The following is a 17,035-nucleotide window of genomic DNA, read 5'->3' on the forward strand; positions in this document are numbered from 1 at the left end:
AACTGAAGATGGTTAGACTTAGGACACTACCCTGTGGAACTCCTGCAGTGATGTCCTGGAGCTGAGATGATTGACCTCCAACCACCACAACCATCTTCCATTGTGCCAGGCATAACTCGAACTAGCTGAGAGTTTTCCCCCTGATTCCCATTGACTCCAATTTTGCTAGGGCTCCTTGATTTCATACTCGGTCAAATGCTGCCTTGAGGTCAAGGGCAGTCACTCTCACCTTACGACTGGCATTTAGCTCTTTTGTCCATGTTTGAACCAAGGCTGTAATGAGTTCAGGAGCTGGGTAACCCTGGCAGAACCCAAACTGAGCATCCGTGAGCAGGTTATTGCTGAGTAAGTGTCGCTTGATAGCACCATTGATGACTCCTTCCATCACTTTGCAGATGATGAAGAGTAGACTGATAGGGTTGGGCTTGTCTGTTTTTGTGTATAGGATACACCAGGGCAATTTTCTACACTGCCGGGTAGATGCCAGTGTTGTAGTTGTAGTGGAACAGCTTGGCCAGGGGTGCGGCAAGTTCTGGCACACAAGTCTTCAGTATTATTGTTGAAATATCGTCAGGGCCCATAGCCTTTGCAATATCCTTCAGCTGTTTCTTAATATCATGTGGAGTGAATCAAATTGGCTGGGGATCTCTGGAGATGTATCATCCACTTGGCTGAAGATTGTTGTGAATGCCTCAGCCTTGTCTTTTGCACAGATGGGCTGGGCTCCTCCACCTTTGAGGATGAGGATATTTGTGGAGCCTCCTCCTCCTCCAGTGAGTTGTTTAATTGTCAACACCATTCATGGCTGGATGTGGTCGGACTGCAGAGCTTAAGATCTGATGCTTTTGTTGTGGAATCGTGAATTTTGAGGATGAAGCTAAATATCTTCAAAGAACAAAGTCTTATGCAAATGTATCTTTGTGATCCTTCACTTCGAACTGCCTAGGGGTTCCTGGGAAATGTATTCAGAATTTCCCTCCCGGTGATTAATCCCTGGCCTCTTGCTGCACATTAAAAAAATTATTTCACAGCATGTAGGTATCGGTGGAGCATTTCTTGCCCATCCCTAATTGCCGTTGAGAGGGTTGTGGTGAGCCACCATCTTGAACCGCCATAGTCCATGTGGTGTAGGCATACTCAGAGTGCTGTTAGAAAGGGAGTTCTAGTGTTCTGATCCAGTAACAGTGAAGGAACGGTGATATAGTTATTAGTCAGGATGGTATATGGCTTGGAGGGGAACCTGCATGTGGTAGTGTTCCCAACTACCTGCTGCCCTTGCCCTTCGAGGTGGTAGAGGTCGAGAGTTTAGAAGCTGCTATAATATAATGCCTGAGTTCCAGAATCCATCATGGTAGAGACAGTTCTATACACTTCATGGTGTTGACGTGTGCCCTTGGCATTCTTTAATCTATCACAGATGTGAGATTTCTGATACCAATTGCAAAAAGTCTCTCACATGTTACAGGATAGGTTGGCTTGGCTATTTTTTGATGTGCCACTGATTGTGTATGGTAGCCCTCAGTCAGCTTCCATTTAACTACAGTTCCCATTCTGTTTTTGAGGTTTGACACGTCATAACACCTCATACGTTGTTGCGTCTGGTTATGAAAGGTTGACAATTTTTCATTACAAACTGCAAGGCACGAATTGTGTTTTCTCAGGAACTGAGATCTGACACAAGCATAACCCTTTCTCTTTAGACACACCAGATTATTAACTACAACTTTTTACAACGCACTCAATCACTCTCAGCTCTGTCTCTATGATGCCTGATTCAAGATCGAACTATGAAGGAAAAGCCAAATCTCCAAATTTATGTTACTTCTTGCTCCATACAACAGAAAAAGGAAGGCCCGAGTTTGTTAAACATGTTCAAAGATCAGGCAAAGCCACATTGGGAAGCAATTATGCAGAACAGAAACACTGGCATAGACTAGTTGGGCCAAATGGTCTGTTTCGGTGCTGCAGATTCTACGTAGCTCTGAGTAACTCCAATACTGCAGGAAATGGCATGATTAAATATGAAGAATACCAAGCCTGCAAACTGGGGACAAGCCTTTCATTTCTTTTTGTGAAACATGTCGAGCCAGATTTTCATGGAGTCTGGCAGGCTGTCCAGGTTTCTCCCCATTTCAAACAGATCTAAATGCTGCCAGGAAAGGAAAAGGGGTGGAGCGTGATTCACACAGGAGAGAAACCTGAACTCAGCAGATATTGCAGCTATTACTGAGTTAAAAAGAAATGCTTCTGGACTGCTTTGATTGACAAGCCATCTGCTGCAGGTTAGAGAGAGTTTGCGCAATTTTAATTGTGTTCTTTGTTCACATTTCACCAAGGGCTACTCTCACGTCACTGTGAATGCTTGGCTGTCTTTCAAAAGCTATAATTAGCTTAGCCTGTAATTCAGTTTTATTAACTGTGTTGAGTGTAGTAAAGGTTTGGCTGTCTTTGATGTGGGGTCTGAATACATTCTTCTGTGTTTATATTATAAAAGTAGGAAAACTGGGGACACATAATTCAGAATCAGGCAGGTGTTTTTTATTTGCACTTTTATTTTAAGTTCCAGCTATTCATCAGATCAGTAAGTAATGGGTTAAAAGGCAAAAGCAGCAGATTTTGGATTTCTACCAAAGGATTATTCTTACTGCAGGGATAAATCACTTTATCTGCCAAGAGAAAAGAGGATGCATGAAGAGGAGAATGATAGAAAACCATGATGGAATTCTTCACCCTTTGTCAAATATCGAGGGCGAGATCTACTGGCCGTGTCACTAATCCTCTTCCAATATCTATCCGGCTCGCCACGCCTCGCGAGATCTGACGTGATCCCGTGAGACGTCATGATGTGAATCCTGCCCATTGTGGCCGGGATACCTTTCTGGCAAATCTGCATATTTGGGTGAGACAGCTGGGGCGTCATTCTCCGACCCCCCGCCGGGTCGGAGAATGGCCGTAGGCCGCCGTGAATCCCGCCCCCGCCCCCGCCGAAGTCTCCGGTACCGGAGATCGGGCGGGGGCGGGAATCGGGCCGCGCCGGTTGGCGGGACCTCCCGCTGGATTCTCCGGCCCGGATGGGCCGAAGTCCCGCCCAGAAATTGCCTGTCCCGCCGGCGTAAATCAAACCTGGTATTTACCGGCGGGACCAGGCGGCGTGGGCGGGCTCCGGGGTCTTGGGGGGGGGGGGGGCGCGGGGCGATCTGACCCCGGGGGGTGCCCCCACGGTGGCCTGGCCCGCGATCGGAGCCCACCGATCCGCGGGCGGGCCTGTGCCGTGGGGGCACTCTTTCCCTTCCGCCTCCGCTACGGCCTCCACCATGGCGGAGGCGGAAGAGACTCTCCTGACTGCGCATGCGCGGGAAACTGACAGCGGCCGCTGACGCTCCCGCGCATGCGCCGGGAAACTGTCAGCGGCCGCTGACGCTCCCGCGCATGTGCCGCATTTCTGTGCCAGCTGGCGGGGCAACAAACGCCATTTCCGCCAGCTGGCAGGGCGGAAATCCCTCCGGCGTCGGCCTAGCCCCTCAATGTTGGTGCTAGGCCGCCAAAGATGCGGAGCATTCCGCACCTTTGGGCCGGCACGATGCCCGTCTGATTGGCGCCGTGTTTGGCGCCAGTCGGCGGACATCGCGCCGTTGGGGGAGAATTTCGCCCCAGGTCTCACTCTAATATGCATTCCCGAGATCTAATCAAGGCATGGGATCCAACTCCCTCGCCTTGGGCGAGTGCCATTCAGTGCTGGTCTCCACAAATGGGGACTAGATGGAATGGCACTTGGGGGTCACCTAGGGGATTAGAGGCCCCCCTCTGGCAGGGTGGCACTCTGGCATTGCCAGCCTGGCAACCTGGCACTACCAGCCTGGGTTCCAGCCTGGCACTGTCAAGGTGTCCATGTGGCACTGTCAGGGGCATTGCCAGGGTGGCCAGGCTGGCACTGCCAAGGTTCCAAGCTAGCATTTTTCACGCAATGGGGATTGGGCCTGGAGGTGCCCTGTGTTGCATGAGGAGGGACCAAGGACCCCCTTTTAGCTGAGTTGAGGTTTAGGGTGGGTTCAGGGGTCACATCGGGGGTAGGGAAAACGGGATGCCATTTAAAAATGGCGTCCCGATCTCTAACTGCACTGAGGAGCGCCGCTCGCTGGAAAATGGGACTAAGTGCGGCCTCAGCCATGCATTCCCTGCTGGAGGCCCCTATCTAATTGAATGATCGCTCATTAGCGTGGCATTCCTCGGCGTTCTGAGCGCTGGGAAACACTCTGCTAATCGCGCTATGGGACTCTGTTCCCATTTGGGTAGACTGCACCACTAGGTGTAGAGGACATTTTGTTTACAAAAGGATTATCTTTGTTTCACACAATCTTTCTTCTTTCTTTCAATCACAATTTACTCCAGGGGTGAGGCAGATAATCAAGAATATTACTACTGCTCTGTCAACCATCATGTGGAGTCACACAGAGGTCCTTAATGTTGACATGTCCTCTTACCTTGTCATTCCTTTCTGACGTTGGAGCACCTCTCCACCTCTTTCCTTCCATTTCCGTCCCTGCCTATACCATTGCAGAGCTAGGATCACAAACTCACTCAGAGGAGATATACTCATATAGATAGCATGATTTTAACAATTCTATTATTTTTTATATGAAGTGTGGATTATAAAGGAGCAATCAACCCTGTTGCCTACCAATGGTGCAGTGCTCTCCATTCCAGCCCTCTCGGCATTCACACTTTCCATCCTTGCAGGTTCCATGATCTGTGCAGCGAGGGTGACAAACCCTCTGATCACACGCAATGCCTGTCCAGCCTTCCTCACACCGGCACACACCAGATATGCAAACGCCATGGGTTCCACAGTCCACCGAGCATACTTCTGAAGATAGGAAACAGAATTTCAAGTGACACGACAGCTAGACAGTGTGGTGGATGCAAGAAGGATGTTCCCGATGGTGGGGGGTGTCCGGAACCAGGGCTCACAATCTGAGGCTACGGTAGACCATGTAGGACAGAGGTGAGGGGAAATTTCTTCACCCAGAGAGTGGTGAGCCTGTGGAGTTTCGTTACCATGGAAAGCAGTTGAGGCCAAAACACGTATGTTTTCAAAACGCAATTAGATATTGAACTTAAGGAGAAGGGGATGAAAGGATATGGGGCGGAAGGCGGGATTAGGCTATTGAGTTGGATGGTCAACCACGATCACAATGAATAATGGAGCAGGCTCGAAGGACCGAATGGCCTCCTTCTGCTCCTATTTTCTATGTTTCTATTATGCCCTTAAAGTTTTAAATTAGGTTTTGCAACACTTAGACAGGAAAACCTTCCAACCACAGGTATAAGGGAGATGTATGGCACAGTTCCTTAATGATTAAGATTCTAACCCAGAACAAGCTGTTCTCCACTGTTGAGTTGAATATGAGACACTGTCACTTTAAGATCAAACAAGGAAGATAGAAAGGTAAGAATGTTGAAAGTCCCCATTTTATCAAGTAGACTATTGTTTCTTAAATTAAGTAATGTACAAAGGTCAGTTGCAAATTGTTGGGGCATACTTATCCTGAAACCAGTATTGATAAATTCTGCCATTTACTGCAAAATAGACATATCCGGGCTTGAGGAAAGGGAGTGTGGTCAGTAAAAATGAAAAGTGGGTCATACTGCTTTTTCGGCCTCACCTGGTCGACAGTAATTTAAAAATTCAGGCAGCAAAGACCCCCGCCCCTAGCCTGCAGGATCTGCTTTAAAATATACAGATTAGATTTTAATGACATCAATGGGGCCTAGTCTGCTATTTTAAATCTGAGTCTTGAGTGAAGGTTGAGGTGGTGACCTTTCTGTCAGGCAATCCCTGCCTGGATTAGCAAGCAAAGCACTTTAAAAAAAAAAAGTTTTATTTTAGTTTCCTTGTTGTTGAGGAGGGGCATTAATTTTTCCTTGGGGCCTCCACAGGGAAACTTTGGGCCTGCTCTGGACTCCTCTCCATCTCCTGGCGCACGTTCGCAAGTCTGGGGCTTGTACCTGCGGGCAGCCTTCTGCCGCTCAATTTTAACAGCCGGTATGTTGCCTCCCACCGATTCACTGGCCGTTTTGGTTGGCAAGCCAGCAGGTGGTACCCTAATGAGGCTTGGCCATTAATATTGGCTGTAACTGTGGGCTGCCACTCTTGGATGGGCACATCGTTTTACCACATGCCTGCCAGGGAGATAAAATTGAGCTCCAAGGTCCTGCTTTCATTCAGATTTCTAGGATGTCGCAAATCAGAAGTACCACAGTCTACCAAAACTTTCATTAATTCAGCAAATTAATCTAAACAGGCACAAGAGACAAAAACATCAAAAACTACAAAATGCAATGCTGTACATCATTTTCAAATACAAGATGGTTGCCTTCAATTTTAAATGTACCTACCTCTTTGAATACCATGAAAGTCCTCGAACAGTTTTGACTATTTCCCTTTTTGTTGCCCATCCACCCTTTTTGTTCTCTTTCTTCACCTTTCTTATTTCTCTGTTGGTTTCATTTCAGACCTTCCACGTTTCTTGTTGACTTCTTCTGCATTTGATGTGAGACCTTAGTTAAATCTAATTTTTCGTCTGCCAATTAGAATGCCTCCCTGTATTTGATGTGCCTCCTTGTATTTAAATATGCCCCATGGTTGTTCTACTGTTGGACTTGTCATTTCTTCCAATCAATTCATCTAGTTTAAGTCACTTTTCATGGTACTAAGTTTGGCTGTCTGCCAGTCCGAGACATTTAATTTGGACTACTCATTTTCTTCATCCAAGGACTTAATGAGATATATCCCAAGTGTATCCAAGTGTTCTCATGTCTTCATTACCTAGTAGCAGATGGAACACTGCACCTTGGCTTGTTTGACATGCAACTTACTGTCCAACAACGCCTCCCTCTTAATTACAACTCAGGTGATACTGAAAGCCTTTCTAAAGTCAGAAAAGAAGCTGATTTAAAGTAAATGTTTAATGAAGTAATGGTCAGAGGAAATTCAGAGGAATACATTCATAGAGCAAAGGTCCTGCAGTCTCATTTCCAAGACAAGGTACACATCCGATGGAGCTTAAGTACACCTACTTTGTACTAGTTCGTCGTGCAGAGAATTAATTTCCTTACCAACTGAGCAGTCCGGGCCGATCCAACTTGGGTCACAGCTGCAGAGACCTGTTTCTGGAATGTAGGTGCCATGTCCTGTGCACTGGTCCGGGCACTGGGCTCTAGGAATTTCACAGTTCAATCCACCCCAACCTGGGCTGCAGTGACAGTCCCCTTGGGCACATACTCCATGATTTGAGCATGTTGGATCCAAACAGTCCACTAAAAGATATCAAGAGACACAAAAATCATGGAATGCTGCAGGTGCTGCGAGGAAACCTCAATTTTCAACGGGGAGAGGGGGCACCCCTGCCTCGTCCCCCGGTGTAGCTTAAAGCACCCCGACCTCAGCCGGTTCGTGCACACGCTTGCTACCCCCGCCTGGTAGAGCAATCGCACCCAGTCAATAAAGCCCTCACCAAACCCAAACCTTCCCAGTGTCTCTCATAAGTACTCACACTCCACCCGATCTAAAGCCTTCTCAGCATCCATCACAACCATCACCTTTGCCTCCTCTCCTTCGGAGGGCATTATAATTACATTTAAAAGCCTCCGGACGTTAGCATTGAGCTGTCTGCCCTTAACAAATCCAGTTTGGTCCTCCCCTATCCAGAAGCTTCAGTGATTGAACAACAGTGTAGTCTAATGTATGCAATTAAATGACTGTTTTTTTATTCATTAACAGCATCTAGGTCAGCATTGAGAAGGTGGTGTTGATTCACCTACTTGAACCGCTGCAGTTTATGAGATACACCCACAGTGCTGTTCGGAAGGGAGTTCCACGATTTTTCCCCAGTGACAGTGAAGGAATGGCGATATATTTCCAAATCAGGATGGCAAGTGGCTTGGAGGGTAACTTACAGGTTGTCGTAATCTTATGTATCTTCTGCTCTTGTTCTTCCATGCAGTAGCGGTTACGGATTTGGAAGGTGCTGTTAGAGAAGCCATGATGAGTTGCTGCAGTGCAACTCATCTAAGGTAGTACCCCCCTTTTTTCCTACCCACCTGCTCCGTAGAACGCAACACTCCCATCCCTCTAAGACCTTGCCCTAAACTTCCCAAACTTGCCTGATCAACAACCCAGACTTATCTTACTCTGAAATCCATGGGCCTTCTTCTTGTTCCTGGTTTCAGTTCCGGCAATACCCTGTAATGCGCTCTTGCCATTGCTGGGACTTACAGAGCCGCCAGCCATTTGGATGCCCGCAGCTCTTGAGGGCAGGACATCCTCCCCAACAAGGGTCGGAATTCCTGCACTGCTCCAATTTAGCCCACCCACAGTGCCTTACGGCTGTGAGGCCGGCTGGCATGGAGCAAGTTTGCTCCACACTGACTTTGCCTCCGAGGGCGGGCGGAGGGGGATGCAATCTGTCCGTCCACCCCCCTGCAATATTCTGCCCATTGTGCTGGAGGGAGAGAATATTTAAGGTAGTGGTTGGACTGTGAATGAAGCGGACTGCTTTGTCCTGGAAGGTGTCAAACCTTTTGAGTATTGTTGGAGCTGCACACAAGCAGGCAAGTGGAGAGTATTCCATCAGACTCCTGACTTGAACTTTGTAGATTGTGGACAGGCTTTGGGGACTGAGGTGAATTACTCACCACAGATTTCCCAGCTTCTGACTTCTTGTAGCCACAGTATACCTATGGTAATATGGCATTTATAGCTGGTAAACCACAAACCAGCTGTAAACAAATTACTTAATGCCCTGTAATATCTTTAATGCAACAACTCTATCTTTAATGAGGTAAATATTGTACTCAAACTTGCTCTATGGGACAGTCAGCTATGGCTCTGTAACTAGCACTCATGTCTCTGAGTTGAAGGTTGTGGCTTTAAGTCTCACTGCTGAAAATCAATTACTTGCAGAAGCTTGGAAGAGTTATCTCCAATGTCCTTGCCAATAGTTATCCTCTATCAACGTCACAGGAAACTGATTATTTGCTCCTTATAACATTGATATTTGTAGGCGCTTGGCGTGTGCAAATTGGCTGCTCTTTTTGACATTACAACAGTGACTATACTTCAAAAGTTCTAAATTTATTGTAAGGTGCTTTGGGACATACTGTGGACAGGAATAGTGCTATAAAATGCAAGATTTTCTTCGGTTTTAAGAACATAGCACTTGGAACAGGATTAGGCCTTCAGTGCTTCGAGCCCACTAAGCCATCCAATAAGATCATGCTTGATCTGTTTGTGGTCTCAACCTCATTTTCCTGTCTGTCCACTGTGAACCTTGACTCTCCTAACTCTGCAGGGAAAGCCTCAACTGCTTTCTGGGAAAGAGAACACCAAGGGGGAAGGGGAGGAGAGATGCGGCAGTGACAGGTGGGGCCAGAAACCCTGTGGGCTGAGATGGTTATAGATTCTACCATTAAAGATGAAACAGGTAAGTATATAACAAATCATAAGACCAAAAGAGGTTGCCAAAGGGTGGTATGTGTCTATGGGAGTATACATAATTAAGGATAGAATTATGCATTAGGGATAGAATTATGGAGACAATGGACATTGGTACAGCTGGATAATTTAGGTCAAGAGGATTTAATGAGGGACAGGTGTAGTTGAGTTGGAGCCTGTTGCTTGGAGCTCAGTGAGGAAATGATTGGAAAAGTTAAATCTGGCAATAACAAAAATACATATAATGGTTTCAAAAATGTTTGGGTGCAGGGGCTAGATGATGCTGGGAGACAGAAGCTAGTTGGTGAGTTCAATACTTTTAGAATTGCTCGATGTCATACTCACTTGCAAGGTCCTTATAGTTTCACCTATTTAGACAAGGTTGCATTGTACCTTTAGTACACAGTGTTTAACTGAACATGCTGCAAAATATATATTGTATTGTGGAAAGATCTTTAATCTTGGTGTTGGATTCAATTTTAGTTGATTAAAGAAAATGAACTTTAAAGCAGAGAATTGATAATTCCGCTCAGGAAAGGGTTACAAAGAACTGGCATTCATCCCATTTTCCTTTTTTTTTGCATGTTGAAATTGCTTGAATATTTTACTTGAGCAATGGGCAGCAGCAATGTCATAATTGAAGAAGTCGCTGGAAGGCATTGCTGAACAAGTTATAAGCCAGTGAGCCAGAATGATGGACATGAATTAAATGACATTGCAACTGAAATAGCATGGGTTAAATGCTCTCCCTGTTCCAATGTTAGTACAGCTATTGTGTGACCAATAATTGTCACTAGGTAGCCCTGTATGTTGCATCGGAAAATCTCTCGTAGGGCACATTGTAAAGATGACATTTCCCCTTAATTTATCAAACTTGTGCAAATATTATGCATGAACTCACAGGTTAGGGAAAGCAATTTCAGATGCAAGTTCCTACAACTGAGTTCCAAAATGAAACACACTTTCCTGCCTCACTGTGACAATGTTCTACCTGACACTACAATAATCCTGTGGCCTCTCTGAGTCGAAATGTCAATTTAGTGTTAAGCAGTGTCAAACTAAGCATTGGTTTGGAGGTGCCGAAGGACCCACTCACAAAGAACATTTCACTTGTTGGTGTATGCCAGAAAGAAAAACGAGAAGCCATCTTCCATTATTTAAATTTGTTCTTGGAAGCAGACAGCACCTAACCGGCTGCACTTGTTAGTACATCCTGGTTCCTTGTACTTGTTGAAGCAAACAAAGGTACAGGTAAATAGAAGCTGTGTTTAAAAGGCTCCAAATGCCAAGGTCCCTTGGAAATAACATTCTTTATCACAGACAAAGTAATGCACACATGTCAAAATAATGCAGTAGAAAAGCTGTTTGGCTTCAGCAAAGCTCATTTTCAGTGAATATTCACAATTTTCTGTCAGCATAAAGCTATTACCACTGACATCACATTTTTTACTAGAAGAGGTATTATCAAAATTTCAAAACATCACTGTGCATGAATAAACATTCTTATTTATATTATGTACTGACTGAAAAATAAATTTTACGACCAACTGAGTATTCTTTTCTAAGCATGAATATGGTGGGGAAAATTGTCAATGTTTTGGAAGATAGGACTCAATTTGTGTATTGAATAGAGAAAATACGCCATTGTGAAAAATATACGGGCGGGGGGGGGGGGGGGGGGGGTGGTGGTGTGCATGCATTATATGCTATGTTGTTATTGATAATTACCCTATAAACATTATTTTCTGCAAGCTTAATTTTTGTGCATTAGTGGATTTGGTCCCAAGGTGGATAAATGTAGTCACTCCAATTGAGTATGAGTTCAGAGGCGGGTGACAGAGCCATGTTTGTTGAGCACCCTTGCTCCAGGTCAAGAATCGACCAAATATTTTCGATTATTAATTTGCTCCCAACCTTCAGAGTCGGACTGAGAACCCAGGGCAACCTGAAGGACTGATGGTCCAGAGACAGTGGCATTGACACTCTTTCCTGACTTTCCCCTGGTTTAAGGAATGTTTCCCTGGCTTAAACGTTATGGAAGTCGGTTCTACTGAAGACAAGGCTTGGCTCAGTTGAAGATTATGGATGCACACATTTTTGTACACCTAGCATTCCCAAACGACTGCCTTTGCTGACGCATACCTGACAGAACATACAGGCCAACTAACTTTTCATCCATCAGTACATTCTGCAACAATCTACCTGAGATCACATTGAAAATTACCATGTACAGCTTGATCAATGGTGAAAAAGGGAAAGGAAGAAACAAGACAATTGTTACAATTATGAACGTCATGGTGTTATGTTTTTAGACTGTTTTCTTAATTAATGGTAAAATAAAAGGTGTTTATTTTGTTATTCATTCAGGTCGTTGGCTGGGTCAGCATTTATTACTGCTCATCCCTAATTGCTCCCAACGTGTTTTAATTCTTCACAAACGGTCTTTTCAATCTGAACGTGAGCTCCTACCCACATTCCTGCGTAGTGAACTATTGAGACATTTGGCCTCTAGCTGCTCTCTCTCTGTCCTACATCCAAGCAGACTAATATTGTCTTTGTGATATTCAGTGGTGTTCCAGCAAAGTCTGTAACCTGATTTGACAGTGACCTTTGCCTCTTAAAACCCATCTTCACAGCATTGTAAATCACATGGACATTGTATCCAGTTAGAAATGCTGATCAGCCATTCTTTATCCTGTCCTGGAATCAAACGCACAGTTTAAAGTATAACTGCTCACAACTTGACGTTCTCAACATCTTCCTTCGGACTTTGGAACCCATCAATCTAACCACAGATGCTGCTGCCATTGTACCCAAATACGAACACCTTACACCTTTTCAGAAAAAACAACCTGAGCACCCCTTTAATTGTTTATTTTAAGAGGGCATTTAAGATTCAACCATGTTGCTACGGATCTGGAATCAGTCATATGTAGGCCAGACCATGTGAGAATGGCAGATTTCCTAAAGGAACCGGGTGTGCTTTTACAACAATCGACAGTAGATTTTTATTGAATTCAAATTTTGGGGAAGATGGTAGGATAGTGATATTGCCATTGAACTAGTAATCCAGAGCTCCAGGGTAATGTTCTTTGAGGACCCAGGTTCGAATCCCACCACAGCAGATGGTGAAATTTTAATTCAATAAAAATCTGGAAGGAAAAGTCTAATGATGACCATGAAACCATTGTTGATTGTTGTAAAAACCCATCTGGTTTACTTATGCCCTTTAGGGAAGGAAATCTGCCGCCTTTATCTGGTCTGGCCTACATGTGAGTCCAGACCCACAGCAATGCGGTTGACTCTTAAAATGCTCTCCGAAATGGCCAAAGCACCCGTTCAAGGACAATGAGGGATGGGCAATAAATGTTGGCCCAACCAGCGGCACCTACATCCCCATGACAAATGAAAACAAAACTTGCATCGTGGGATTTGAACCCTGGTCCACAGATCATTGCCCTGTGACTCTGGATTACTAGTCCAGTGACAATACCACTTGTAGCCATGTAAAATGGCTGCGTTCCGATTAATCTGGCCAAAACCCAGTTTAAAACGGCTAACCCGAAAGACTGCTGGGAAAAGCAGCCAAAAAGACACAAGCAGGCAGCTGCAGACAGGTTTGCAGCTTCTGCTCTGGGAACGTAGCCCAGATCGATACTCAGGTCTATCAACAGCCCTTCAACCCAGGTATCCGCAGTTTCATTCAGGACTGTTTACACCTAATCTACTCAGACATCCACAGCTAAATCGGCTATCCCCGGGAACAATTGCAACATATTAGCAATTGAATACCGGGCCAGACCTGTCGGCACCTGCAGTGGCCGAAACAAAGACAGGTGAGCGACCACCCCCCGATCGAGGAATCGCCTCACCATTGGACACATCGACCCCAGAGACTGGGGACAGAATCCAATCACTTGGGACTCAGGATCAAGGGCCGCCCCGGGCGGCGGGAAGCCCCTGGGCCCTATAAAAGTGAAGGTCCAAGTTCAGATCTCTCTCTCTCTCATCTTCGCCTGCTCGAGACCTTCGCAAGACCAGCCACTGTGTATCGTAAGTTTGAATCCAACGATCGCTATCCGGTAGAGACACCTAGCCACCGACCTGTAGCAGCCTTTTGAATCCCGTGGGCCAGATTTGATTGGACAAGCCATTCGTTTCCCTGACCTGGTGGGCTCTTCCTAAGTTAAGTATTGGCCAGTAGTGATAGGTTTGTTATATAGAAAGTAGTATTAGGGTATTAATATTGCTTGTTGTATATAATAAATGACCATTGTTTTAACCCTTACTAAGCGGTGTGCTGTGTTATTAATCATAACCTGAACTTGAACCACGTGGCGGTATCATAAAGATACCTGGCGACTCATGAGCAAAGGTGACCTAAACAGAGCAAATAGACTAAAGCTAGAAAGAGCAACACACTGCTCTACACTAAAGTCAGGTGACCTGTTCTGTAATCTGCCTATCAACAGGCCTGAGTTGGTGTTAAATATTAAAGGGGGGCTTGGATGGTTTTCCTAGAGAGAGTAAGCTGTTCATATTTGGGTCCAATGGTTAGAGTGATCTAAGAGTCCTTCCCATTTATTTCCTTTGTTCTCATTTATTTTATGTTATTTTATTCTTTTGGTCTGTGGACCCATAATCGGAGTTGCCTTTAAGCAGAAGACTCAAGGTTGAAGCAGCCTGCTTGTCAAGACACTGTATTCCCAGGCTTTGTTTCTTGGAAAGGAAAAGTAAGACTCCTCAGCATCGGATGGAACTTAAGAAACAAGTTTGGAGGAAGTTGTATCGATTGGTTGGCTGGTAACCGGTGGTTGGCCAGGAACAATGTTCTGCCCGACAATGGTCAGTGTTTGGTTCCTACGTGTGCCTATCTGAAAGAAGTGGGCAGAAGTGAAAGGAGCACTCTCTCACTCTCTACTTGCTGAAGTGAAAGAGCTGCTTTATTGTTTTGAAAGCAGAGGATGCCCGACACATCCTTTGCTGCGAACATGGAATGACGCCGTGTCTGCAGGGAAGATAACAACCTTGCCAGAGAAAACCTTCTCAAGCCTAGAAGGAGGAAGTATCAAAACAAAAACTGAACTTCAGAAAAACACGAAATAGAAGTCATCAAAGAGGTTTATGGTTGTATTTTTATTATCTTTCCCTTTTCACCATTCTTTCCCCTCCCTGTTGTTTTCCTGTGTGTGTGTATATATATATATAGAGAGAGAGTGGGAGTAGTTAAGGGGGGAGAGGGTTGGAAAAGGGGTATTAGATAGTCAGTTATACTTTCTGGCCGTAAGGTTACTTGTGCTAAAGTTACAAACCTGGTGACTGCAGTTTATTTGGATCAATCAAGGACCTCGGGTATTTTAAATAAAATCTAATTTCTTCCTCTGTTGCGACTCCGGGTCACGTGGGGCTGGAATTGGCCGTACAATCGGTTCCAATGTTCAAAGGAACATGTTGAGACTGTCAAGTTGAAACCAGTTCTACTTTAAATTGTCCGTTTGATTCCAGGATGAGATAAAGTCAGAATCTAAAGAATGGTTGATCAGCATTTCTAACTGGACAGAAAGCCTATGTGATTTACAATGCAGTGAAGATGGGGTTTCAGAGGCAAAGGTCACTGTCAGATCAGGTTATACAGACTTTCCTAAATCATCACTGAATGTCACAAAGACGATATTAGTCTGCCTGGACTCAGGAGAGAGATAACAGTTAGAGGCCAAAAGTCTTGACAGTTCACTGTGCAGGAATGTGGGTCGGAGCTCACATTCAGATTGAAAAGATCATTTGTAAGGAATTAAAACAAGGCTAGAACATTCGCCTAGTTTGCGCTTGAGAGAATCTCCCTAATTGTGAAAGACAGTTTTGGGGTTAAAGGTTAGCAGGTTGGGAAAGGCAAATAATGGAAGAAAACCTTTGGGAGCTAATAATTACTTTGGACTGATTCTGGGAGAATTGAATGTCTGCTTAAAAGACAGTGTAATGTATACTTGCAAAGTGTTTTATTTCAGTTGTTCTGAAAGTAAAGAGAGAAACTTCTGTTCCAAAGTTGAAAGTATAAATTGGCTATAAATTAGTGTTCAGTGAATGGTACTGTTGGTCTGTTTGTGAAATCTTGCCATGTCATCCTTTTCAGATATTAACTGGAAGTTAAAATTTCTTTTTAAAAGTTATTGTTATCGATGGTGATCGTAACACAACAGTGATTACCCGAGAGAACCTTAACCCAGAAGTAAGCCTATCTTTGATCTCAGCATGTGAATTTAAGTTGGCAACCCTGCCAATGATTATTTTTCATACAATTAGCTGGCAGAAACATTGCTGCCAAAAAAAAGGATGCCTTCGCTGTGCTGAGAGAGCATTTGGCTCAGTAATACTTGAGCTTGGTTTATGCAGCATGAAATTGCGAACCACAATTATCAAATCCATTTGTCATTGCTACACAAAGCAAATATTATGAACAACTTAAATATGATAAACACAATGTTCAGGGCTTGAATGTGACTCTGTGAGCTTTCAGCTATCCTGATCAGCTATCTTCAATTCAATTTCCTTAAAGCTCCACAGCTTGGCAGTGCATACAACTCAGCTGAATCCATTCCTTTTAGAAACACGGATCAATAAAATCATTTCCATTCTTTAATAAAATTTCTGATGTATTTGCAGCAGTTTACTCTTATCACTTAGGCTGCTAAACCATCAAATCTTGTATTTTAAGAAGGCTTGTGTAGAATTCCCTGGAGCGAAGATACAGCCTTTGGATTTATACCTGGTTTTCAATTTCAATTTAGCTGAATCAGTTGCTCTTGTATCGGTCAATGTCACCGAGAGAGAGTAACACTGGAATGTGATAGTGAATTAATGCAGCATCTAAAACTCAGAAACAAAACTAATTCATCAGTGATTCTTCTGTAAGAAAATTACATTCAAAAATGCGGAATGTGTGTTTTTATCAAAAGGAAACACACACATAAGCAATCATGTTTGGAGGACAGTGGGAGTGTTTTTTTGCACAACATGTGGCAAGATTAAAAGGATATTACTGACACCAGAGGGAGCTTCTAGGCAGAATCTGTTCCAAGATCAGCATTCAAAATATAATCTGTCGCCAACTGCTCATTGCTGCAGGTTTGAGTGTAAATGTTATCAAAACTTTGTCCTCCAATTTACTCCTCATTTCCCATCCTGTCCAACAGAAAATGGAATCCAATCCTGGGGATAGTTCCATTGTTTGTGGCCAGTCCGTGCTATCCCATGCAAATGGCCATTCTCAAAGAGGTAATTAGGCAATCTGTTAAGACTAATTCAGTCTTCATTGGACATGCATGCAGTTCATAATCCACTAAGCACAGGAACCAGGAATGTCAATTCTGCCTGAATTTTCTGCTCCTCAGCCCCAACATGAAACATTGTATATGTTGTGTTGCCCTATTATGTATTTTCTTTTATTGCCTTTTCTTCTCATGTACTTAATGATCTGTTGAGCTGCTTGCAGAAAAATACATTTCACTGTACCTCGGTACACGTGACAATAAACAAATCCAATCC

At 44.4% G+C, this 17,035-nt stretch overlaps 1 protein-coding gene across 6 annotated transcripts in view; it reads right to left on the reverse strand.

Annotated features, from left to right (window-relative positions):
• Positions 1-17,035, reverse strand: part of LOC140427083 (teneurin-2-like) — a 3,867,843-nt gene that overhangs the window by 131,584 nt on the left and 3,719,224 nt on the right. For all 6 annotated transcript variants that reach the window (XM_072512582.1, XM_072512581.1, XM_072512584.1 and 3 more), the window contains 2 exons: positions 7,117-7,317; positions 4,679-4,864 (listed from right to left, as the gene is read on the reverse strand). In XM_072512582.1, coding sequence (XP_072368683.1) covers positions 4,679-4,864; positions 7,117-7,317 — 387 coding nt within the window. The remainder of the gene's footprint in view (positions 1-4,678; positions 4,865-7,116; positions 7,318-17,035) is intronic.

The sequence above is a fragment of the Scyliorhinus torazame genome, chromosome 7 (assembly GCF_047496885.1).
Source record: "Scyliorhinus torazame isolate Kashiwa2021f chromosome 7, sScyTor2.1, whole genome shotgun sequence".
Lineage (NCBI taxonomy): Eukaryota > Metazoa > Chordata > Chondrichthyes > Carcharhiniformes > Scyliorhinidae > Scyliorhinus > Scyliorhinus torazame.